The 21,237-nt window shown below is 55.2% G+C and overlaps 11 protein-coding genes across 11 annotated transcripts; 5 read left to right on the top strand and 6 right to left on the bottom strand.

Annotated features, from left to right (window-relative positions):
• Positions 1-284: 284 nt before the first annotated feature.
• On the bottom strand, positions 285-1,321 carry M421DRAFT_103301 (uncharacterized protein; the record flags this gene model as incomplete). The annotated part of the gene is made up of 2 exons (XM_033586889.1): positions 285-1,113; positions 1,164-1,321. The coding sequence occupies 2 exons, from the start codon at positions 1,319-1,321 to the stop codon at positions 285-287; spliced, it is 987 nt and encodes a 328-aa protein (XP_033445498.1).
• Positions 1,322-1,511: 190 nt separating this feature from the next.
• Positions 1,512-3,588, bottom strand: M421DRAFT_263102 (Phosphoglucose isomerase). Its single transcript, XM_033588704.1, has 4 exons — positions 3,346-3,588; positions 2,911-3,296; positions 2,326-2,856; positions 1,512-2,279 (listed from the first exon to the last, which is right to left on the bottom strand). The coding sequence occupies exons 1-4, from the start codon at positions 3,457-3,459 to the stop codon at positions 1,637-1,639; spliced, it is 1,674 nt and encodes a 557-aa protein (XP_033445497.1). The 5' UTR covers positions 3,460-3,588; the 3' UTR covers positions 1,512-1,636.
• Positions 3,589-3,843: 255 nt separating this feature from the next.
• Positions 3,844-6,571, bottom strand: M421DRAFT_424046 (serine/threonine-protein kinase YPK2/YKR2). Its single transcript, XM_033593635.1, has 6 exons — positions 6,216-6,571; positions 6,023-6,166; positions 5,237-5,975; positions 4,771-5,186; positions 4,356-4,720; positions 3,844-4,303 (listed from the first exon to the last, which is right to left on the bottom strand). Exons 1-6 carry the CDS (start codon positions 6,235-6,237, stop codon positions 4,100-4,102), a joined length of 1,890 nt encoding a protein of 629 aa, XP_033445496.1. The 5' UTR covers positions 6,238-6,571; the 3' UTR covers positions 3,844-4,099.
• A 65-nt stretch (positions 6,572-6,636) lies between these two features.
• Positions 6,637-8,799, top strand: M421DRAFT_424045 (transcriptional adapter 2). Its single transcript, XM_033593634.1, has 2 exons — positions 6,637-7,134; positions 7,201-8,799. Exons 1-2 carry the CDS (start codon positions 7,042-7,044, stop codon positions 8,641-8,643), a joined length of 1,536 nt encoding a protein of 511 aa, XP_033445495.1. The 5' UTR covers positions 6,637-7,041; the 3' UTR covers positions 8,644-8,799.
• An 87-nt stretch (positions 8,800-8,886) lies between these two features.
• Positions 8,887-10,681, top strand: M421DRAFT_424044 (uncharacterized protein). The gene has a single exon (XM_033593633.1). The coding sequence runs from the start codon at positions 9,139-9,141 to the stop codon at positions 10,342-10,344; it is 1,206 nt and encodes a 401-aa protein (XP_033445494.1). The 5' UTR covers positions 8,887-9,138; the 3' UTR covers positions 10,345-10,681.
• A 1,053-nt stretch (positions 10,682-11,734) lies between these two features.
• Positions 11,735-13,140, bottom strand: M421DRAFT_262885 (uncharacterized protein). Its single transcript, XM_033588701.1, has 2 exons — positions 12,915-13,140; positions 11,735-12,864 (listed from the first exon to the last, which is right to left on the bottom strand). The coding sequence occupies exons 1-2, from the start codon at positions 12,983-12,985 to the stop codon at positions 12,015-12,017; spliced, it is 921 nt and encodes a 306-aa protein (XP_033445493.1). The 5' UTR covers positions 12,986-13,140; the 3' UTR covers positions 11,735-12,014.
• Positions 13,141-13,197: 57 nt separating this feature from the next.
• Positions 13,198-15,134, top strand: M421DRAFT_424042 (uncharacterized protein). Its single transcript, XM_033593632.1, has 2 exons — positions 13,198-13,463; positions 13,512-15,134. The coding sequence occupies exons 1-2, from the start codon at positions 13,378-13,380 to the stop codon at positions 14,713-14,715; spliced, it is 1,290 nt and encodes a 429-aa protein (XP_033445492.1). The 5' UTR covers positions 13,198-13,377; the 3' UTR covers positions 14,716-15,134.
• On the bottom strand, positions 15,118-15,746 carry M421DRAFT_15328 (uncharacterized protein; the record flags this gene model as incomplete). Its single annotated transcript, XM_033587598.1, has 3 exons — positions 15,118-15,223; positions 15,264-15,527; positions 15,577-15,746. Coding segments are annotated over 3 exons (540 nt in total), but the record flags the coding sequence as incomplete, so codon positions are not given.
• A 380-nt stretch (positions 15,747-16,126) lies between these two features.
• On the top strand, positions 16,127-17,090 carry M421DRAFT_262926 (uncharacterized protein). The gene is made up of 2 exons (XM_033588702.1): positions 16,127-16,677; positions 16,731-17,090. Exons 1-2 carry the CDS (start codon positions 16,408-16,410, stop codon positions 17,019-17,021), a joined length of 561 nt encoding a protein of 186 aa, XP_033445490.1. The 5' UTR covers positions 16,127-16,407; the 3' UTR covers positions 17,022-17,090.
• A 45-nt stretch (positions 17,091-17,135) lies between these two features.
• On the bottom strand, positions 17,136-17,914 carry M421DRAFT_424038 (uncharacterized protein). Its single transcript, XM_033593631.1, has 2 exons — positions 17,798-17,914; positions 17,136-17,601 (listed from the first exon to the last, which is right to left on the bottom strand). The coding sequence occupies exons 1-2, from the start codon at positions 17,874-17,876 to the stop codon at positions 17,159-17,161; spliced, it is 522 nt and encodes a 173-aa protein (XP_033445489.1). The 5' UTR covers positions 17,877-17,914; the 3' UTR covers positions 17,136-17,158.
• Positions 17,915-18,808: 894 nt separating this feature from the next.
• On the top strand, positions 18,809-20,932 carry M421DRAFT_424036 (quinate permease). The gene is made up of 6 exons (XM_033593630.1): positions 18,809-19,076; positions 19,134-19,356; positions 19,405-19,467; positions 19,516-20,010; positions 20,056-20,171; positions 20,222-20,932. The coding sequence occupies exons 1-6, from the start codon at positions 18,872-18,874 to the stop codon at positions 20,824-20,826; spliced, it is 1,707 nt and encodes a 568-aa protein (XP_033445488.1). The 5' UTR covers positions 18,809-18,871; the 3' UTR covers positions 20,827-20,932.
• Positions 20,933-21,237: the final 305 nt, after the last annotated feature.

Below are 21,237 nucleotides of genomic sequence, written 5' to 3'. Positions count from 1 at the left end.
GAGGTTGGCAAGATAAGACAGCATTGCTCTGCACAAGCGAGTCAAGTTTTCAATCAGCGATCGCATATCGATCCCCTTGACGGGACATTGCCGAGTCTCACAAACCACAGCGGTCTCGCCCATCTCAACACCTCACCACCACTAGCCGTGTCGTTCGCACAAAACACCGACCCACACTTCTCATCAAACACACACACACACACACACACACACAGACACACACACACACAGACACACACACACAGACACACACACATGCATTGCAAGCTACACGCTCTACGCACTCAGTCCTTCTTGCCCAAGCCCCCTCCATACGCATACCCCCCCAACCCATACCCACTCCCCGTCCTGTTCAGCCCCCCGTTCGGAATCGGCAATCCATACCCACTCCCCCCACCCATGCCCGCCCCCATACCAAACCTGCTGCCGCCATTCATCTTATCCCTAGCATACACCCTCAGCCGGCGCGGCAGCTCGACGCCCCGGAAATACGCCACGCACACGGCCGCGCTCGCGCCCGCGCTGAGCAAGCAGTACAACAGCGTGCTCTTGTAGATATGTCCGCCGTACCCCGCCCAGCCCGGTGGAAGGGTGGTGGAGGGATACCAGCGGACGCTAAACGCGAGCGGGAGGGGATCGCCAATGGACACGCGGACGTTGCGGGTGTGGCTCGCGATGCTGTAGGCCGTGGCGGCGTCGACGGTGCCGGGGCTCGCGCGCCGGTCCGCCGCGTGCAGAAGCAGATTCAGGCTGTTGCCGACGTGCAGGTGGCTGAGCTGCAGGGTGCCCGCGAGCCCGACGACGAGCGGGGTGTAGGCGGAGCTCTGCGTGCCGAGCGCGCCTTCCTGCGTCACCTCGTCTGAAACGCGGTACTGTGTCTCGAGCACGCTCGGTGGGAGGGGTTTGCTCGGGATCCGGCATGTGAGCGGCGCGTCGTTGTGCACGTAGAATTCGAGGAGGTGGAAGAACTCGTCCGTGACGAAGTCGATGGTGCAGTTGATTTCCCTCTCCAGCCCGAAGAAGAGCTCCAGTGGACGTCCGGTCTCGTTGCATACGGGGAAGGGTATGTATTGGAGCTGCCCGTTGCTGTCGACAATGTGCTCGCCTGTCTCGCTGCGAGTCGTTAGCTGCGAACCGAGAGAGGGGAGCGGGAGCGGGCGCACATTGTGCGGTTTAGACAAGTGACGGGAATCGGCTCGCCCGCGTTGTAGCCTCGTGCTTCTTGGACTGATTTGAGCGGTTCTTGACCGCTCACGGCGCTGGCGAGGGACGTCCAGAAAGAACACAGCGCCAGCAAGGAGAGCCAGACATTCGAAGCCATTGCGTTATGTCGACCGCAGAGAACAAATTGGCGCGAGACCATGTAGGCAAAGGCTCACCACAACACCGGCAGTGCGTGCTAGGGTGCGCTGCGATTTTGTCCATCTGTCAACTTGCACATGTCGAGGTAGTCCGGAGGTCAAAGCGTTTGCTCCTCCGCCGCAAACTCCGCATTCTCGAATCTACAAAGCACACACAACATAAGCAACTTTGTTGGTAAAATCCATTCGCTCTGAATCGCTTTAGACTATTGGACTTGCTAGATACTTTTGCTTTAATCATGTTGTCGCAATCATCACCCATAATCGACCTCGGTCTACAACTTCACATCCTTGGCCGGAGCGAGCTTGCTCTTGAAGGCGTTGATGAGACCGCTTGTGCTGGCATCGTGCGACTTGGACTCCTCTTTGTCGTCAAGCTCAGACTGGATCTTCTTGGCCAGACTCTTGCCGAGCTCGACACCCCACTGGTCGAAGCTGTTGATGTTCCAGATAGCGCCCTCAGTGAAGGTGAGGTGCTCGTAGTAGACAATCAGAGCGCCGAGTGTGGCGGGAGTGATCTTGTCGGCCAAGATGGAGGTGGTGGGTCGGTTGCCAAGGAAGGTCTTGTGTGAGACGAGGCTGTCGGGGGCACCCTCAGCCTTGACCTGGTCAGGGGTCTTGCCAACCATCAGAGCCTCAGCCTGGGCGAAGAAGTTTGACGCCAGCATCTTCTGGTGCTTGTTGTTCTGAACAGGGTTGTGGCTGTTGGCAGCCAGGATGAAGTCGGTGGGAATGAGCTTGGTACCCTGGTGGAGCAGCTGGTAGAAGGAGTGCTGGGCGTTGGTCGCTGGCTCACCAAACACAATGGGGCCGGTGGTGTACTTGACGTAGTCGCCGCTGCGGGTGATGGCCTTGCCATTCGACTCCATGGATAGCTGCTGAAGGTAGGCAGGGAACCTGTGGAGGTACTGGTCGAAGCTACGAAACGTTAGACAATGTCTTCCATGCGCTCATGGTGACTTACGGAGAGACGAGATGGGTCTGAGCACCGAAGAAGTCAGAGTACCAGACACTCAGCAGACCACCGAGAACGGGGATGTTCTTCTCAAGAGGAGTCTCCCTGAAGTGCTTGTCCATGGCGTGAGCGCCTTCAAGGAACTTGTGGAAGTTGTCGTAGCCAATGTATAGAGCAACGCTTGTACCGATGGCAGACCAGACACTGTAACGTCCACCAACCCAGTCGGAGAATCCGAACATGTTCTTCTTGTCGATACCGAACTTGGTGACCTCCTCCTCGTTTGTGGAGAGAGCGACGAAGTGCTTGGCAATGTCCGCCTCCTTAGCCTGTTCCAAGAACCATGACTTAGCAGTGTTGGCGTTTGTGGTGGTCTCGGCTGTGGTGAAGGTCTTGGAGGCGATCAGGAAGAGAGTGGTCTCGCGGTTGGAGTCCCTCAGTGCCTCAGCGATGTGAGTTCCGTCAATGTTGGAAACGAAGTGAGTCTTGAGGCCGCGGTCAGCGTAAGGCTTGAGGGCCTCGGTGACCATGACGGGGCCGCTGGAGATAGTTAGTACTTGCGTTTCCCTCCTTTCGAATCCAAACACGACTTACAGATCAGAACCACCAATACCGATGTTGACGATGGTGTCAATCTTCTTGCCTGTGTAGCCCTTCCACTCGCCGCTACGAACCTGCTCGGTGAACTCCTTGATGTGCTCGAGGACCTCGTTGACACCCTCAACGACGCTCTTGCCGTCAACCTCCATTTTCTCATTGGAGGTGTTGCGGAGAGCTACATGGTAGACTGCGCGGTCCTCTGTGAAGTTGATCTTCTTACCAGCGAACATGTCATCGCGCAACTGCTCGAGACCAGCCTCCTTGGCGAGCTCGACGAGGAGCTTTACAGTCTCCTCAGTGATGAAGTTCTTGGAGAAGTCAAAGAGAATCTCGGAGTTCTCGGCACCGTTCTTGAAGACATGGCTGAACTTCTCAAAACGCTGCAAGATTGTCAGTAAGGGTCGACACATTGCATGCGACGCTGCATACCTGGGGGTCCTTGTTGAAGTACTCCTTCAAGACGATATCTTTTCCAAGCTTCTGGTGGTGGTCCTGGAGGGACGACCAGGCGTTCAGGTCTGATGCTTGCGCGAAGCCGGGCATGTTGTGTTACGGGACTGGCGGGGTCAACAAAGCAATGCTCCGAACGAGACCAGTAACTTACAATTGAAGTTTGGGGGTATCAAAAGGGAAATGCAAATTCAATTGAGCAGAGAGCAGTGTCAGAAGTGTTGAGTAAGGGTGAGAGAAGACGATCGACGGCGTGTTGAGGTAGCTGCATCTTGGAGCTGTGGAAGGCGCGGCCGAGAAGCCCCCACTATGCCCCGCCGCGCTCGCGGATACGTCACAGCTTTACAGACGGTTAAATCGTGACCAGCAAACTTCTCCGCGTGCTTAGTAAAGGAGCATACAAATGCTCACTAACTGACAGGCGCAGTTGCGGTACCATGTGGCTGGGCTGTCAGTGTCAGATTCGTTCCAGACTTTGCAGAGTGGGATATCATCTTGCATTGCCTATCTGGGCGTGTTCCAAGAACAAAATGCTGCCCCCATGCGCCGATGCCGTTACAGAACCAAAATAGCCAAAAGCGCTGAGAGTTCCCACCAATCACACGCTCATCTATGTATGCTCCAAAGCCCGACAACAACAGTATCTAAAGTTGCAAAGGCGACGGTCCGATCGCCGAGGCAGCCGACTATTGGCCGAGCTAATTCAGTCACCGTTTCTTGAACAAGGATGACCTTACTTCCTATCCGCGACACCCTCGAAAGATGGGTCCTTTACGGAGCCACCAGCATCTCCGAGGCCAGCAACCGGCCGGTTGTAAGACCAGCCAGCGAACTGCTCTTGCATGGTCTGCGACAGCATCGGCCCATCGACGTACGAATCTGTGGGTGCTTCTGAGGTGAACTCGCGATCAAAGTTGGCAGTGTCCTTGGCGTCGACCTGAGATTTTGTTAGCACGCAGGTAAGTCGAGTCGACGAGAGTTGTACACACCACATTGGGCTTGAAACTCGGCTCGTACTTCCTCTCCAAAAGCTTGCGCCAGTCAATGCTGTGGAAGAAGTAGTGTGCCTTGATCTCAGCCGCACCCTTGGCTCCCAGGCGCTTCTCTGCGTTGCGGTCAAGCAGACGGGTCAGGAGGTCGCGTGCAGCAGGGGGAACGATCTCGGGGCCAGGGAAGTGGAGCGGCTCGGTGAGAATCTTGCGGTACATGTCGTTGGTGTTCTCGTCGTAGAAAGGGGGCAGCCCTGTCAACATCTCGTAGAGGAGGACACCGAGTGTCCACCAATCTACCGATTTCGTGTAGCCGCCGCCAGTGAGGAGCTCAGGAGCAAGGTACTCCGGTGTTCCACAGAATGCTGAAAGAAGGTTAGTAGCAGTCCATGACCGGTTCCGTTCAGACACTCACTGTTTGTGCGGTCCTCGTCCTTCATGTCAAGCTTGCAGAGGCCGAAATCGCACAGCGCAATGTGGCCAGTGTAGTCGAGCAGAATGTTCTCGGGCTTCAGGTCACGGTAAATGACATTGAACCCGTGCAGGCACTCCAGCGCGCATAGCAGCTCTGCAGCATAGAATCGCGCACGGTTGATGTCGAATCTTTGCTCTTTCTGCAGGTGGTGGAACAGCTCGCCTCCGTTGACAAAGGCCAAGACAAGATAGAGCTTCTCTGGTGATTGGAAAGAGAACTTTAGTGGTACAATGAAGGGGTTGTTGATCTGAGCCAGAACGGATCGCTCAGCGAGAGTATGCGCGACCTCGGATCGAGAAATGATGTGGGCTTTGCGGATGGTCTTCAGGGCGTAGATTCGGTGTGTGTCCTTCTTCCTGTATGGTGTGAGCATTGGGCCACCACGTTCAAGACGTGCGTTACGTACTGCACCTGCATGACCTTTCCGAAGCTGCCCTTTCCAACAACCTTGAGCAGCTCAAAGTCGTCGATGGCCAATCGGTCTTGTCGGTTCTCGACGAAGTTGACGCCGACCCTCATCTGGCCGCTGCCGAACTGGACACTGATCCAATCAGCGCCAGCCTGGCCAGCAGCAATGGCCTCTCCCTTTCTGTCCTTGCCATCGCGCTGCTCCTCGAATCGGGGGTTGATCCTCAGAGTTCCAATGAAAATGTCCTCATTTCGGCCAGCGTTGGGAGGCGCGGTAGGGTTGCGGATGTAGAGGGAGACGGTCAGGTCGGTGACTCTGGAAACATCGAACTTGTACTGTGTGTTGCCGCCAGCCCACAGTGGGTTCTCTGGTGTGCCAGAGACGGCGTTGATGAAGACTTGCTGCTTGTCGAAGTCGACCAGAGCGTAGGGCAGGTGCTTCGACGAGTAGCGGCCGTGGATGGTGGGCGCCGCGTTGATGCTACCAGCGGCAGACTGCGGGCGGCCCTGGCCGGTGTACGAGCCAACGACGGGATTCCGCGACGAGCCCGGGCGCATCGACCCCGCCACGGAGAAGCCACCGCCGGTCGAGAGAGAACCCTGGTGATGCGAGCCGCCGCTGAAGGCAGCCTCGGCGCCCGGCGGGAGAGAGAAGCCCTTGCCCTCGTGGAGTGTGACGATCAGGATGCCAGGGCGGAGGGGCGCTGGCGGTGGGGCTGCGTTCGCGTCTGAGGCGGCTGCGAACAATTAGCAGTGTCTCGGCACAGGGCATGCAGAGACGCACCAACGCCGCTGGGGTCGGCGAGCGTCGCATTGCTGCTGGCAGGGCTCGTTGCGGCCCTGGGCGTCTGCTGGTCCACAATGGTCGACGTCGACGACGAGCGGCTGAACGTGTTGGCGAGCGGCGCCAGATGCGTCTCCTTGAGCTCTGCGGCACGTGTCAGAATGCATCGTGGGCGGCACACAGGACTACCCACTCTTGGTGAGCTTCCAGGACATGGTGGCAGCGGGCGCGGCGGTCTCGCGGTGCTGTGCAGAAGACGCAGTGCCGGTGTGTGGGCGGTAGAGACGGGAGGCCGGCGGGAGCGGGGAGCAGGCAGGCCGACGGTGCGGTGAGGCTGGAGCGAAAGGCGGCCGAGCGAGCAGAGGGCCGGAGGGCAGAGGGCAGAGGGTATAGGGGCTGGACAGGTGGCGAGTGGCTGTCGAGATGCCCAAGGAGGCCCGTCGGCGTGCACTTCTGAGGGGGCACGGCCTGTTTGAGGCTCGCGTTTGGCTAGCTATGCTCTCCAGGTACGAAGGTAATTAGTCTTGGGCGAGGATCTATCGCGTCGCCTCGCGCCCGCAGAGGCACCGAGAGCCTTGATCGTGAGGGATTCAAGTGCGCCCTCTTGGCTGCTCGTCTTCAGCCCGCGAGCCCCACGCTGAGTGAAGTACGCATCTATTGCCTGCGACGGTGCCCCAGGGCCGCATCCCCATCCAGCTGTAACACTGCGTGCGTGCGTGCGTGCGTGCGTGCTTCGCTGCCTCGGCTGCACCTTCCCCCCATCCATCGAAGATCCATCTCCACCACATCTACAAAGTGTTGCGACTGTCAACACCACGAGCGAGTGCGACGCGCCCATCTCCGCAGGCCATTATTGACGCCGCACACTGCACCGCCACACAGCGCGCACTCGGGCTGTTGGGCCTGCATCGCACTGCACCGCCACGCCCGCGGCTGCGCCGATTCGAGCGCCGACTTCACCTCCGAGCGCCGACCGCCTCTACTTCTGCCCCGTGCGCGAGCGCGCCTAGACGACCATCATGGGCGTCATCAAGAAGAAGACGGGGACGCGTGGCACCGAGGGCGGCATCAAGTATGTCTGCGACGTGTGCTCGTCTGACATCACATCTACGGTATGCACACTGCCTGGAGCTTCTCGAGGATGCGCAGTGTCAAGAGCCTCCTGTTGACATGCCTAGGTGCGCATCCGCTGCGCCAACGACGACACCTGCCACGAATATGACCTCTGCGTGCCGTGCTTTTCCGACGGCAAGGCCTCGCGCGACCACAACCCTGCGACCCACTCGTTCAAAGTTGTTGAGCAGCACTCCATACCAATATACACCGAGGACTGGGGCGCAGACGAGGAATTGGCATTGCTCGAGGGTGCCGAGACATACGGCTTGGGCTCATGGGCAGACATTGCGGACCACATTGGCGGCTTCAGGGAGCGAGACGAGGTCCGCGACCACTATATCGACACGTACGTACAGAGCTCCAAGTTCCCGCTGCCGGAGCATGCCAGCAAGGACGACACCGCGCTCAGCGAGCGCATGCCTCGGGCTGAGTTCCAGGCGCGGAAGAAGAGAAGGATAGAAGAAAAGAAGGAAGAGGCCAAGAATGCAGCACCCGCAACACCAAAGCAGAAGCCCACTGCCAGTGTGCCGTCATGTCACGAGGTCCAAGGCTACATGCCTGGTCGACTGGAGTTCGAAACCGAGTACTTCAATGAAGCCGAAGAGGCGGTCCAGCACATGTCATTCGACCCTGGCGATGGTATCAACCCCAGGACTGGCGAAATGGAGCCGGAGATGGAGCTGAAAATGACCATCATGGACATCTACAACTCGCGGCTGGATGCTCGAGTGGAACGAAAGAAGATCATCTTCGAGCACAAACTCCTGGAGTATAGGAAGAATCAGGCGGCCGACAAAAAGCGCACAAAGGAAGAGAAAGATCTAATGAACAAGGCGAAGCCCTTTGCACGGATGATGAAGCACGAGGACTTCGAGACCTTCTGTAAGGATCTCGAGTACGAGCACAATCTGCGTCAAGCCATCTCTCAGCTGCAGGAATGGAGAAACATGCAGATCACGAATCTGAAAGCTGGCGAGAAGTACGAACAGGAAAAGCAGACACGGCAGTCTCGTGGTCCACCAATCGGCCAGTTCGACCGCCTGGCTTCGAGTAGGATTGGCAAGCCGACACCTCCCTTCGAGCAACCTTCTGCAGCAACAGCCTTGATTGGCTCCGAATTACCGCTCCACATCAAGCAGAGAAGCGGTCTCACAACACCACCCTCAGACAAGACCACAAATGGCACAAATGGCGTCTTAACTCCGCAACACCCCAAGACAAAGTTCCCGGTCAAGCCACTCCCAGGCACAGTGCCTCTGAAGTTTGGCAAGGAGTCTGCAGCTGATCTTCAGCTGTTGACGCCGGAAGAGCGTGAAATGTGCAGTGCGCTGCGCATCATGCCAAAGCCATACAACGCGCTTAAGGAGAAGATGGCGCGCGCGGCATTAAACAACAACGGAGCCCTCAGTAAGAAAGAAGCAACAGAGCTTCTGACCATTGATCAGAAGAAGTCCAAGGTCTTGTATGAGTATTTTGTGCACAGCGGGTGGATTGCGAGGGCGTGAGCGCCCTGCCACAGGTTGGAGACGGTCTGATTGTGAAACGGCGTTGTGAGGTGACTGTGGAATACCCAGGCTGGACGGCGTTGGGGGTTTCATGTGGATATCAGTGGCTTCGGTACCTTTGTTGATATTCGAGTATGAATATACTTTTGCCCATGATGGATCTTGTGTGAGGTGCCAAGCCATGACGCTCATGGATGACTGCTGCGGTAGCTGCCGGGCGAGCTCCTTGCAAACAATGGTTCGGTCTCAAGACACCGAGCTCATGGAGAAAGTCTTTCTGGGTATTGATCTCCGCATCACCACTCACCGCCTTTACCATGTGCCTTTGACTGCCGCATCTGCAGTCTAGGCAGCTTCGACGCCTCGCGGAGTCTCATTTCTACCTGTAGCATAGCGACCAACGTCAGCCTTTCACTTCCGCCCCTTCTCGATACCCCGGGCCGCAGGCAGCCTCCACCTTCCACCCTTCGGACCACAGTACGCTACTCGAGCGACATGCCTGTCTTCCACACGCCTCACGCGAGCATGGGCTCTGGCGCAAGCTACAGCGATGCGGCGTCGCGATTCTCCGGGAGGCAGGTGATGGATGCGGACAATCACGGGACCCGCAAACGACGCAATGGCGACTACGATACATTCTCTATACGCGGCTTCATAGCACAGCCACGGACCGGCACTTCTTCAGCATTTTCGCATTTCGAGAGTCCTGCGCCGCTTGCGCATGACCGATACACATTGGCAGGAGGGAGCATAGAGGGCACAAACAGCTTCACACGGCAGAACGGAAACTACGACGACTACTTCAACCTCCAAACACAGCGCGGCATGTGGTCTTCGCCGACAAGCCCCTCCATGCGGCCCATGACACTAGATCGAGTCGCCTCGACGCCGGATACGCCGAGTTCCTGGATGGTCGATTCGCTCTTCAACCTCGTCGGCGGAGTTGCAGGCACACTCTTCAAGTTCTGCACGGTACCATTCCGCGGATTCCAAGCAGGCGGCGGCCAGAGCTACGACGCAGATGCGCAGATCAAGATTGCATCCAAACTCGGCCTCCACGACGAGCCCGAGCCCAGCGAACCGGCCGCACCAGTTCAACAGATCAAGTTCGACACACGCCCCAGCCCCAGCGACGACTACGGCGTCCGCTCAATCGAATCCGTAGACGCTGACCGCCCGCGCATGCCCAAACGCCTCCGTACAGAAGACGCCTGGGTCATGGTCGGTACCGACGAGGAAACGACCGCAAGCCCCGTAATCACACCACGCATATCCGAACGCCGCATGCCCGCACCCGCATACACACCCTCGCCCTCGCAGATCCCGCGGCCGCTATCACGAACGAGCGCAATACCCGTCTCCAAACGGCCCTCGCTGATCCCCATATCGCGGCGCTCCAGCGGAACACGGACACCCCTATACAACAGTAGCATCTCCGGCTCAAAGAGCCACAACAGACAACGGAGCTTCAGTCGGCTGAGCTTCGGCAGCCCGGGCAAAGCCGAAGAGAAGAAGAAGGCCAGTCCCCTGCCGCCGGACAGTCAGAAGCTGGTGAGCAGGATCAGGAGGGAGGAGATGGAGGACGATGCGCGGATGCGGCGGATGAGCAGCCAGATGAGCGCCATGCTTAGGGAAGCACGGGAGGCGCTGGGGAGCACGGTGGAGATTAACGACGACGACGACGATGATGTCATGTCGTGAGACTACAGCGGACGGCACGATGAACGGCCTTGCATGCGTTTGCTTTCTTGCATAGGTACGGATTTTTCTTTCAGCGATTGCGGGCGTCATGGGAAGGGCGTTTGGTGCGGATTATACCCGGTACGGCAACGGCCGCTTTGCATTTACACAGGCAGTCGAGCGACTGCGGAATCGACTCTATGCTTATCTCTCATCGCCTCTTTGTCCGCAGCCGCGTCCAGCTCGTTCTCTTGCGCTTGACGGCCATGTGGTCTTGGCCAACGACGCGGTAGATAAACCCGCGGCTACTCTGACATCTCCTGCACCTTGCCTCACTTTGTCTTCTCGAATACGCCAATGAGGAGGCATGACTGTCGCTGACTGCGCGAGGAATGATCTTACTTCACTTTTGTGTGGCTTCTTGTGCTGGAAAGCCGCAATGCCTTGATACATGTCCTTTAGAGAAGCAAGAGTGGACATGTGAGTTTTGTCCGCGACTAGGTGTAGATGCACCGTCACCAGCCAAGTGGCTCGTCATTCTATTCAACATGTGGCTTTTTGTTTTTGAAAAAGTCAAAGCCGTCACCAACATCTGCCTCCTGCTGCTCCAGATTCGTTACCCAAACGAAACCCGAACCTGCGTACCCAAACCCCCACTCTCCATCTCCGAAACCAAATCAACACAAAGAAATGTCCGCCGTCTATTTCACTTAACAGCTCAAGAGCCTTGGGCGCCGGAAGAGATCGACCTGTTCCGCTATGTCTGCTTCAGATCCTGAAATGCGAGCATGAGAAGGTATCTCGGGTCTTCGTTTGCGGCTTCGAAAGCTCCGAGGATCTATCTCTCCTCTTCATCATGGCTGCTCCGTCTGGCTTGCGAACTGCCGTGCGCGGGATTCGATGTGCCGCGCGCTTCTTGCCGTCTGCAGAGCGGTGTGAATTATTCTCTTATAAGATGTGAGTGCGCAACGGCAGTTGTAGCGGGTGCCGCGTGCATCGCTCTCGAAGTGAGGGGTTCTCTAGAACGAATGGTAAAGCGCGTTATGTCTCGGGGGCTGACGGCTCTCGGTTTCACGGTCGGAAAATAATAATTATGAATGCCGAATGGCTGTCGCCTTTTATGAAGGGACATCTACATGGCCTGCGTCCCCTGAGTATTGGCAGCCACGAGCTCATGTGCAGTAGGCCTCTCAAGCCTACTTGAAACAAGACTCTCTTCTGTGGCTGCTACCTTGGCTGCTTCCTCTACAGCTGCCTCTCCGGCTTGCAAAACTCATGGACCAGTCAAGCGGGTTTTGGATGTTTCTCTGTCGCTGTAAACCTGCTGGAAATGTTTTTCTCTCCTTCGTCATGGTTGCTTGTTCGGATTGCGGAGGCGATCTTGTTTTCGTATCATAACCCAAGCTTTTCAAAAAATGGTGAAGAAGGCAAACCTGACTCGGCGCTTTCTGTCCTTATAAAACGTCCTCCCTAAGACGTGGGTTGCTACTGAGGGTTGTGTTGAGCACTATCTGGGTCCTTCAGACACAAGCGTGTTTGAGTTGCGCGGTTGAGAGCGCATAGTCGCGGGCCGAGTGACGATGAATGAGGGACTTTTCGGAACTACGATCGGGGTTGAAGTTGTGAATGCACCACTCGGGCGACGGGGCAGGTGCTTGTGTGCCTGCGCGGATGTAATCGATGAAAGTCCCCTATGATCCTCCGAGCATCCTGGCCAGTCCCCCAACGCCGAAACTGACGCTCACACTCAACTTCAGCCCCTTGGACTGCGCAGTAAACTGTTGTTTGTGATCACTCCACTCCCTCTTGATCCGTGCTCTTTCTTGTAGTCCACTCGGTCTACGTTGCAGATTGTCGCGCTCGCTCTCTCTGCGCTCCGCAATCTTTCTCTCGGCGCCTCTTGCACGCTCTGTATCCCGCAGAACCGGCCCAAGCATGCACATGATACCGGAGATCTGGTGGGCCGGCAAATTACCGTGCATCAAAGCCCCGGTCTTGGACTGCGCGACGTAGCACCCATACCGATAAGCGTGCAGAACGATGTTGCGAATGTCCCGGATCCCATGTGCCTGAGCGCGTGCAGATTCTAGCATATCTGATACCGTCTTGTACTTCTCTAGATCCCAGATCGCCACGTTCTTTTCTGTGATTAGAAGAAAGCCATCGTCCGCACCAAGAGCCACAATGCGCGGCTTATCGATCCAAGACCCGCTCTTTATACGGGCTTGCAATGCAGTCAGTAGTCCGTCTGGGATGCTCATCCATATGTATGCGGAAGAGTCGTGTACGAAAAAAGAATTGTTGTAGGGTCCTAGGACGCAACGGATGGCGGGTATGTTGCGAATCAATTGGTCTTGCGCATTTTTGGCAAAGAGAAAAGTCGTTAGCTCGTCTGGAAGCCCTAGGCTGTTCATTCGATCCAGTCCAGAGCGGTCGCGCCATGTGATTAGGAAGCTGTCCTGAAAGCCGAGGGCGATGTGGTGGACTTGTTGGAGTTGCGATGATGAAAGGAAGGCCGTCAATTTTGCGGGCAGGCGAGCGCTGGAGTATTGTTAGTGTTCTCGAACGCGGATTTGATGAGCGCAACGAACATCTCCCGCCTCGACGGGCACTGGAAGAAGTGGCTTCCTCTTTGGCCGAATGTGAACGTTGCGTCGCACATGATCGCCCCCCAGGGTGGTCGATTAATCGAGAGGTCTGAATCTTCGCCAACTGCCTTATTTAAAGCTCAGAAGACGCTCCAGGAAATGGTGAACGACATGTGAATGCTTTGCACTAAGGAGGTGGAGCGATCGGGGTGTAAACAGCGTTGCCGCGCCAAGCGAGATCATCTCCAGGTTCAGAGCAGGGAAGCTGCTGCTTCACACATCGGCCAACTTCGTATCGAGCAATTTGGTCGCCTCACCAACAGACACATGTAATTAAAGCCATGCAATGATACGCAGGATAAAGTTGCTATAACTCCACAGGTCTCAGTCGCACGGAAGGACGCCACAAAGCTCCACAGGCAAATGTGACGTCATAACAACATCGACGAGCCAATAACCACCCAGCATGGCCGCTACATCCAGTAACGCTTCCTTTCTTTCGTTTGGGAGGAACGACAGCTTCATCTCGAAAAGCTTCCAAGGAATCAACCAGTACGTCGCACCTTTGATCCCATGTACCAAGCTGACATGCGCCTCAAGTCACAATCTTCCTACCTCGCTCTCATCCCTTATCTCAACCGCAACGGAGATTCACTGGGCATCACTAGGGCCCGTTCCCGAATCATGGCTGCTCAGCTTCAAAGATGCCTCTGGTCGAAGTAGCATACGATGGGGTGCGCTGCTACCCCAACGTCTTCAGACCATCTTAGCGAAGACCTGGCACTCTCCGCACCTACGATTCTGCCTTGGACCCAACGACTCGTTCATTGTCTGGCATCCTGAGCTTATACGATGGGCAAACCTGCCGCCCAGTCTTGAGGACTCCTTACAGTCATGGCTAACACCTTCGGGATGGCGTGTAGGCCCCCCTCGTATCGTTACCTGGGGACCTGAAGGCGCTTTCTTTGCCATGAGTGAGTATGGAGACGTGGTTTATCGACTTGGTGATGGAGATAGCTGGGAGATCTACAAAGAGACTGTTGAAGAATGGAAGGCTGAAAAGGGCTTTTCGTGGAGCGAGCTTGCATTCATCGCCCTTGATCCTACTATATCTGACCAGTTCGTCGCCATCCGCAACGACGGCACGTGGGCTGGTAGCATTGACGACATTAACGAAGATGCTCTGGAAGATTTGGCTCTCAACTTCTTCGCCAAAGCAAAGAAGAGTCGGAACAGAAGCCAGTCGGGTCACCAAAACAGCACAGCGACACCTCTTCTATCATCAAGCAGCACAAAACCAGACGCCGCCATCCAGACCCTCTACGAGCAATGGTCGAAAGACACAGCAAGCAAGCTAGCCTCAGCTTTAGCAGCGATCGGCCCGACGACAGGCCCATCGCCTTCAAGTCCATCTGGCAACATCCCAGTCCGCCCGAAACCCCGCAAACTGCAAGTCCGGTCTTCATCAACCTCAATCCCAACAACGACCCCAGCTCCCGCCGCTCTTCTTGTCGCCTTTCCGTACCTGCCTCCGATAGTGACGATATGTGCGCTTCCCTCATGCGAGCTGCTCAAAACGGAGTCCCTGAGTATCAAAGCATGCAGACACGACGTGGAGATGCTGATGCGCGCGAGCGGGCTGTACAGCTACGAGTGGCTAAAGCAAGAGAGGCTAAGGTGGCATCCGGATCGGTTCGGGCGGTTGTGCGATGAGTCGTGGAGGGAGGAGGGAAAGAAGATGGCGGAAGAGATGTTCAAGATCATTGACGCACTAATGGAGGATCTTAAAACGGCTGGGAGCTAAGCGGAGATGTACATGGATTGTTCATGCGGTACACACTGCGTCTGCTTTGGCGATCTTTTTTTTCTTCCTTGTTCGCCAAGTGCTTGTACGCGTGGGTATGCAATGCGGGTGCTCAAAGTTACGACAGAATATAAAACACTGAAAGGGCAAATATTCGTCCGCATACCGGCAGACAGACCGATGCCGTTACTAAATGCCGAGTCTTTACTAGACATGTGGCAGGGAAGAAGGAGGCATGACCTGCCCATGTACAGCCCTGAGGTTTGTATAGGCTGAACGATTAACTGAACAGGTAAGTGCACGAAGGTGGTGGGTATCTATAGCTAACAAGCAGTAAGGAGAGCGTGAGTAGGGGGCATAAGAAATTTAGGAAGTCCCTTCGCAGTAGGCTCTTGCTCAAGATATCCAAGCCCATGTCATCGTCACTCTTCCTAGATCGTGATCTGCCATCTTGTCGAACATTGCAGGGCTGACGTCGAGATCCGTAGGCTCACAGCCAGTGCCTGTTCTGTGTTAGTGAACAGCTTATATCTGCTCACAATTTGTACATACATCTATCAACGACCTTCAGGTCGATGCTGACCTGCTTGCCAGTGCGTTCATCTACCCTTATGGCTCTGATCTTCTTCCCGCAAAGCGGATTCTGATTTGGATCACTACCGGTCTGAACAGCATCGTACAGATAGTGCGACACAGAGACGATGGCGTCGTTGTCAGTGGAGGTCACGCCGCAGGCTCCGAGACCGGTACCGTAGTAGGTTAATTCTCCGGTGAAGTGATCGGTATTGGTTGGAAGCGGCAAGAATCGACTCCTACACAGTGATCAGCTCAAACCTTTGAGGATCTAATGAAAGCGCTCACTCCGACTTCTTCGAAAGCCCCACTGCCAGACCAATGATCAGAGCCACCAGACAGATGAAGGCAACAAGGAGAGCAATGAGGAAAGTCCGACGACTACGTCCAAGATACCGCTTATGTGGCACAAATAATCGATCGAAACAGTCTGAGAGAGCCCATCCCGCGCCAGCACCAGCGCTGGCGCCAAATAAAGCACGCTTCCTTTTGTGCTTGCCCTCCTCAGGTATATCCCAAGTCTGCGCCGTATTGCTCCCCCCAACTTCTTTCAAATGCGCCGACGACGGCTCTTCAGCCGCTCTTGGCGGTACTTCCTTCCTTACAAGCTCCTTCCTGGGTATCGTTGGGGCGCTCATGGTGATGTATGGTGTGTATTACAGTATAAGGGGTATGTGGTGGATATGTACGGGGTATCGCAGAGTGGGAACGCTAGAAGGTCATAACAGATCAATTGGGGTAGAGAACGAACGTCTGCGCCATCAAGCGACAGGCAAAACTGTAATCTCAATTGTAGAGGCCTAGGTGTAAGGTGGAGAACGTGCATTGTTGTGGAGAATTAGGGTCAATGCCTCTGGCGCTAGTGAATGGCGCTGTTCGCTCTGCCGCGGCAGGAACAACGTAGAACTTGCCGCTCTCTGACCTCACCACCTACTTTCTCTATCCCCTGCGCACTCACGCCCTTGTTACTTTGAGGCTGGTGGAGCTGATGCCTTCGAAAGTTCTCCACCTGTCAGACCCCTCACAAACCTTGGTTCCATCTCACTAGTACCGAGACGTCCGCCGCCTCTCGGAAGCGCCCACCGAGCTCGGCCTTGCATCTTACGCACACCTGCAAACATGGCCGAACAAAGCATCAACATACCGCAAGTCGTCGTCTTCGCTGTTGTTGCCTTTCTTGTGTATCGCTGGTACTCCAGCAAGCCTTCCGCAAGTGGCACGCGACCGACCGCAATCCGCTCCACGCGCATAGACCCCGCGCAAATTGACACAGTAGCCCAAATGTTCCCACAGCTGAACAGGAGAGATATTGCGTGGGACCTGCAAAGTAACGGAGGAAATGCAGCTGCGACAACTGAGAGGGTGCTGAGTGGCAGATCTTTGGATAGCGTGAGTCCTTCTGGGGGACAGCTCGTACGAGACACGTCACTGACATCTCCTAGGCACCAGCATCGTTCCAGCTATCTGCCGCGCCTGCACCAGCCGTACCTACGAGGCCAGTCGTGGCCTCCGCGAAGCCAAGCCATCCTGATCTGATCACACGATATAACCTTTCTTCGAAGCTGAGCCAGCCTCTCGAGCCAACAGAAGAGAAGCCCAAGACAAAAGTTTGGAGCGCAGACCGAAGCGAACGTCAATCAAACTTACAGAGGAAGCGGGAAGAGATGATCCTGGCCGCCAGGAGGAAGATGGAGGAGAAGGAGAGTGCACATGCCTCAGGCGCTACAGCATAGTAGAGTGCGTACAGCTCAGATGAAGGAACACCAAGTACACATCACATTGGAGGTAGAACACCCTAGTATTCACAACTACATTGTCTCTGCACCAACATTGACTCGCTAGATCGTGCCGCATACCCCGCTTGGCGCCCTCAAAGCTTCTTCTTCGTATCAGGCACCAGTCCCTTCTGCTTCGCGATCCACTGATCCAATCTGGCATAACAGTCCAGCGTCATAAACACACTCAGCGCCAAATACCCCCCATACATACCTCCCAACCCCGCCACCCCTCTCTGCTCCGGCCTCAACTCCTCCCAGCTCCACATCTCCGCCAGGCAGACCAGCGTCGTGATGCTCGTCTCCATACCAAACACTAGGAGCGCAAGGGGAATGCGAGGATCGTTGCGCAACAAGGCGGGGATGGCCCAGAGCGTGAGGGGCAGGTGATACACAAGCTCGAGGAAAGTGAGGACGCCGAACCAGGGGGCTGGGTTGTAGAAGAAGCGATCGCCGTAGGTGGAGACATAAAAGGTGCGGAGATCGTTCATCCAGAGGGGTTTGATGTTGATGGGGTAGTAGGCTGTTAGGTCGAATGCTGGGAGAGGTTAGTGAATATAATGCAGGCGATGCGTATGGTAGTTGTAATCAATACATCCGAGATTTGCGAAATGATGAAGACAGTGTGCAATTGACTGTCTGTGATTGATATCGGAGGGTTGAGAATGATTTGCACGTGCAGGCATAACCTCTACATTGGAGCTCCCGCAGGTGGAGAACAGAAGGCTACATACCTAGCATCACTGGTAGATGCGTTAGGAAGAAGATCAAGTAGATCAAGTCTCGCTTCCGTGTCAGAATTGAGTCGCCCATCTTGCCTTGGTGTCAGGTGATCGCTATTACGATACGGTGTTAATGGTGTGAAAGGATAGGAAGTAGGCGCGCTTGCCAGATCTGCAACGGCGCGTTCTCGGGACCGTGCATCGCGCTTTCGTGATCATTCAGATCGTCACGACAAACACTTCAAACTCGCCATTTGGCATCTGCTCCTGGTGACCATTATACTCATGATTGTCACATGATTCTGCAGTAGTTCTGCGCGCACCATCGGATGTTCGAGAGGAGACCTCCATCGAACCCTGGAAGGCTTTCCGACTAACCAACCAATCGCCAATATGATACACCCTTTCCACGTGAAAGAGTCCTAAGGACATATCAAAACCGCAAATCAGGTTCAGCCCTCAACCGCAGAGGCGTCGTTGTAAGTTGAACGAGTGGACCTCAAGCGCGATATCAATGGGAAGCATCCGTACGATGCGCCACCGAACCCCAGTCTATGGACTATTCCCAGGAGGATTGTCGCCTTACAGCGTGTGAAAGAGCAGTTTAGCCTAAATCTCCCCGCGGCTTGGCCTTCATGCAGATGGACAATGACCATCACTGTCAGCACAAAACCGGATGCTGTCCAATCAGACACCCTGAGACATGTGGAGCTCACACGTTGAAGCCCTCAAGGCGTTCTCGGTGGTCAAGCCGAACTCTTCTTAGCGAAGAGTCGCTCGAGCGTTGCATTGGTAGATCGCGTAGTTGTATCCACTGCCACTGGCGCAGCACACGATTCATGTGAACGCTCGACCGGTCGTGGTGTAATGTTGTGCCTGAACTACCGCGATGACTGCGGAACCCCTCACCACCAGGGTGCTGGATAATATCTCGTAGGCTGCGGCATGATAAGAGTGCAATGTGAACGTACAAAGAGTTGGGTGTGCCTGTAGTAAGCCGCAAAGCTCCGCAGATCTGTTGTACATCGATCAGCTCGCACTTGTTCAAACTTTGATCTTCAACTTTCTCATCCATCAATATTCATCATGGGTGGTGGAGGTGCAGCACCAGAAGGCCTTGGTGCCGCACTTGAGAGGCGTCAGGCTTTGATGGGCAAGAGTGGTCCATCAGCTCTCGTCAAGAACTTCAAGGTCTTCCGTATCGCGCTCTTCGCCTGCTTGGGAGGTGTCCTCTATGGATACAACCAAGGCATGTTCTCTGGTATTCTGGCCATGCCCGCCTTTGGAAAGCGTATGTTGCCCCTCAAGGGCCAGTTACAGTACCTATGTACTGACTGCGGCCTTCTAGAAACCGATGGATACATCGACAACCCGACACAGAAGGGCTGGCTGACGGCCATTCTCGAGCTTGGTGCCTGGTTCGGTGCAGTCATGTCCGGGTTTGTCGCTGAGACTCTCTCTCGCAAGTACGGTATCCTGGCCGCCACCGGTGTCTTCATCCTCGGTGTTGTCATCCAGATCACAGCAATTGCTGGCGGGCATAACGAGATTCTTGCTGGTCGTTTCATTACGTGGGTTGCTCTCCATCTGTAATCAGAAAGCCACTAACACTCTACTAGAGGTATTGGCGTCGGTGCCCTATCGTGTATCGTACCTATGTACAATTCGGAATGTGCTCCTCCGTAAGAACAGCCGTCTCTATCGATGAACACCCATTGACCGGGCAACAGTGAAGTTCGTGGCGCTCTTGTAGCCGGCCAGCAGTTGGCCATCACCTTTGGTATCATGGTTAGCTTCTGGATCAATTACGGGACGAACTACATTGGCGGAACCGGCGAGACCCAGTCCAACGCAGCCTGGCTCGTGCCCATCTGCGTTCAGCTCGCTCCTGCTGCAGTACTGTTCTTCGGCATGCTCTGGATGCCATTCTCCCCAAGATGGCTGGTTCACCACGGCCGTGAAGACGAAGCCAGCCGCACGCTTGCATCTCTCCGTGAGCTCCCCGAGGATCACGAGCTGATCTACCTCGAGTTCCTTGAGATTAAGGCCCAGTCAATGTTCGAAAAACGCAGCATTGCTGAGAAGTTTCCGCATCTGTCGCAGTTGACTGCTTGGAATACTTTCAAGCTTCAGTTCGTCGCCATTGGCGCGCTTTTCAAGACAAAGGCCATGTTCAAACGCGTCATCGTGGCCAGTGTCACCATGTTTTTCCAGCAGTGGAGCGGGTGAGTCTTTCTTACTATGCCTTATGTCTCACTGAAAATTGTCAGAATCAACGCAGTCCTGTACTACGCTCCTTCCATCTTCGGACAGCTCGGTCTAACCGGTAACACCACCTCTCTGCTCGCAACAGGTGTCGTAGGCATCGTCATGTTCCTCGCCACCAGTAAGTCTCACGCCTCCCCCTCTCTCTGTGGTCACACTGATACTCTCCGGTCCCTGCCGTGCTCTACATCGATCGCGCTGGTCGCAGACCTGTGCTTGCCATCGGGGCCATCGGTATGGGCGTATCGCACATCATTATCGCCATCATCCTCGCCAAGAACATCAACAACTTCCACAACGCCAAGGGCGCTGGCTGGGCCGCCGTCGTTATGGTCTGGCTCTTCGTCATTCACTTCGGCTACTCCTGGGGACCTTGTGCGTGGATCTTGATCGCCGAGATATGGCCTATCAGCACTCGTCCCTACGGTACTGCGCTCGGTGGCTCGAGCAATTGGATGAACAACTTCATCATTGGACAGATCACACCTGATCTTCTTGAGAAGATAACGTATGGGACGTACATCTTGTTTGGTCTGTTGACATTCATGGGAGCGGCTTTCATCTGGTTCTTCGTACCAGAGACGAAGCGCTTGAGCCTGGAGGAGATGGACATCATCTTTGGAAGCGAGGGTGCCGTCCAGAAGGACCAGGAGAGGATGGCGGAGATCAACAACGAGATTGGACTCACAGCGATCATGTACGGTGGTAGCGCGGCATCGCCAGATTACCCCAGGGACGAGAAGATGGTTGCTGGTGACGAAGAGCCAGTCGTCTGAAGGCTCATTGTTGTGCGTTGGCGAACTTGTCAGAGTGTGACGTGAGGTAATGGCTTTTTTCGCGATAGTAAAAAAATCATCACCTTCGAATAAGTCTACTAAATAGGCATACGAGAGATCTCTTGCTTCGTTGCATGTGAATCAACTACTGTGCACACTGCCAATCAACGACTGAGCAGTGTCAGCTAAGTACTGAAGTGATCTGATGAGCCCTTATAGCTTACCAGAACAACCATTGCGATAGTACCCCGCCATATTCTGTAATAGATGCTTGGTAAGCCCTTCAGTAATTTGCGATACAGTATGACCGGAACGTCTTCTCGTTCCTGGTAAACACATTGTATGCCGAGCTACCGGCGGTACAATGATGCCACAGGTTTTTTTCAATCGATCTCGATTCAAGCGATCGCG

Source organism: Didymella exigua (genome assembly GCF_010094145.1).
Source record: "Didymella exigua CBS 183.55 unplaced genomic scaffold M421scaffold_31, whole genome shotgun sequence".
NCBI classification, from domain to species: domain Eukaryota; kingdom Fungi; phylum Ascomycota; class Dothideomycetes; order Pleosporales; family Didymellaceae; genus Didymella; species Didymella exigua.
Note: the sequence above shows the minus strand (reverse complement) of the source record. Positions and strands in the feature narration are given on the sequence as shown.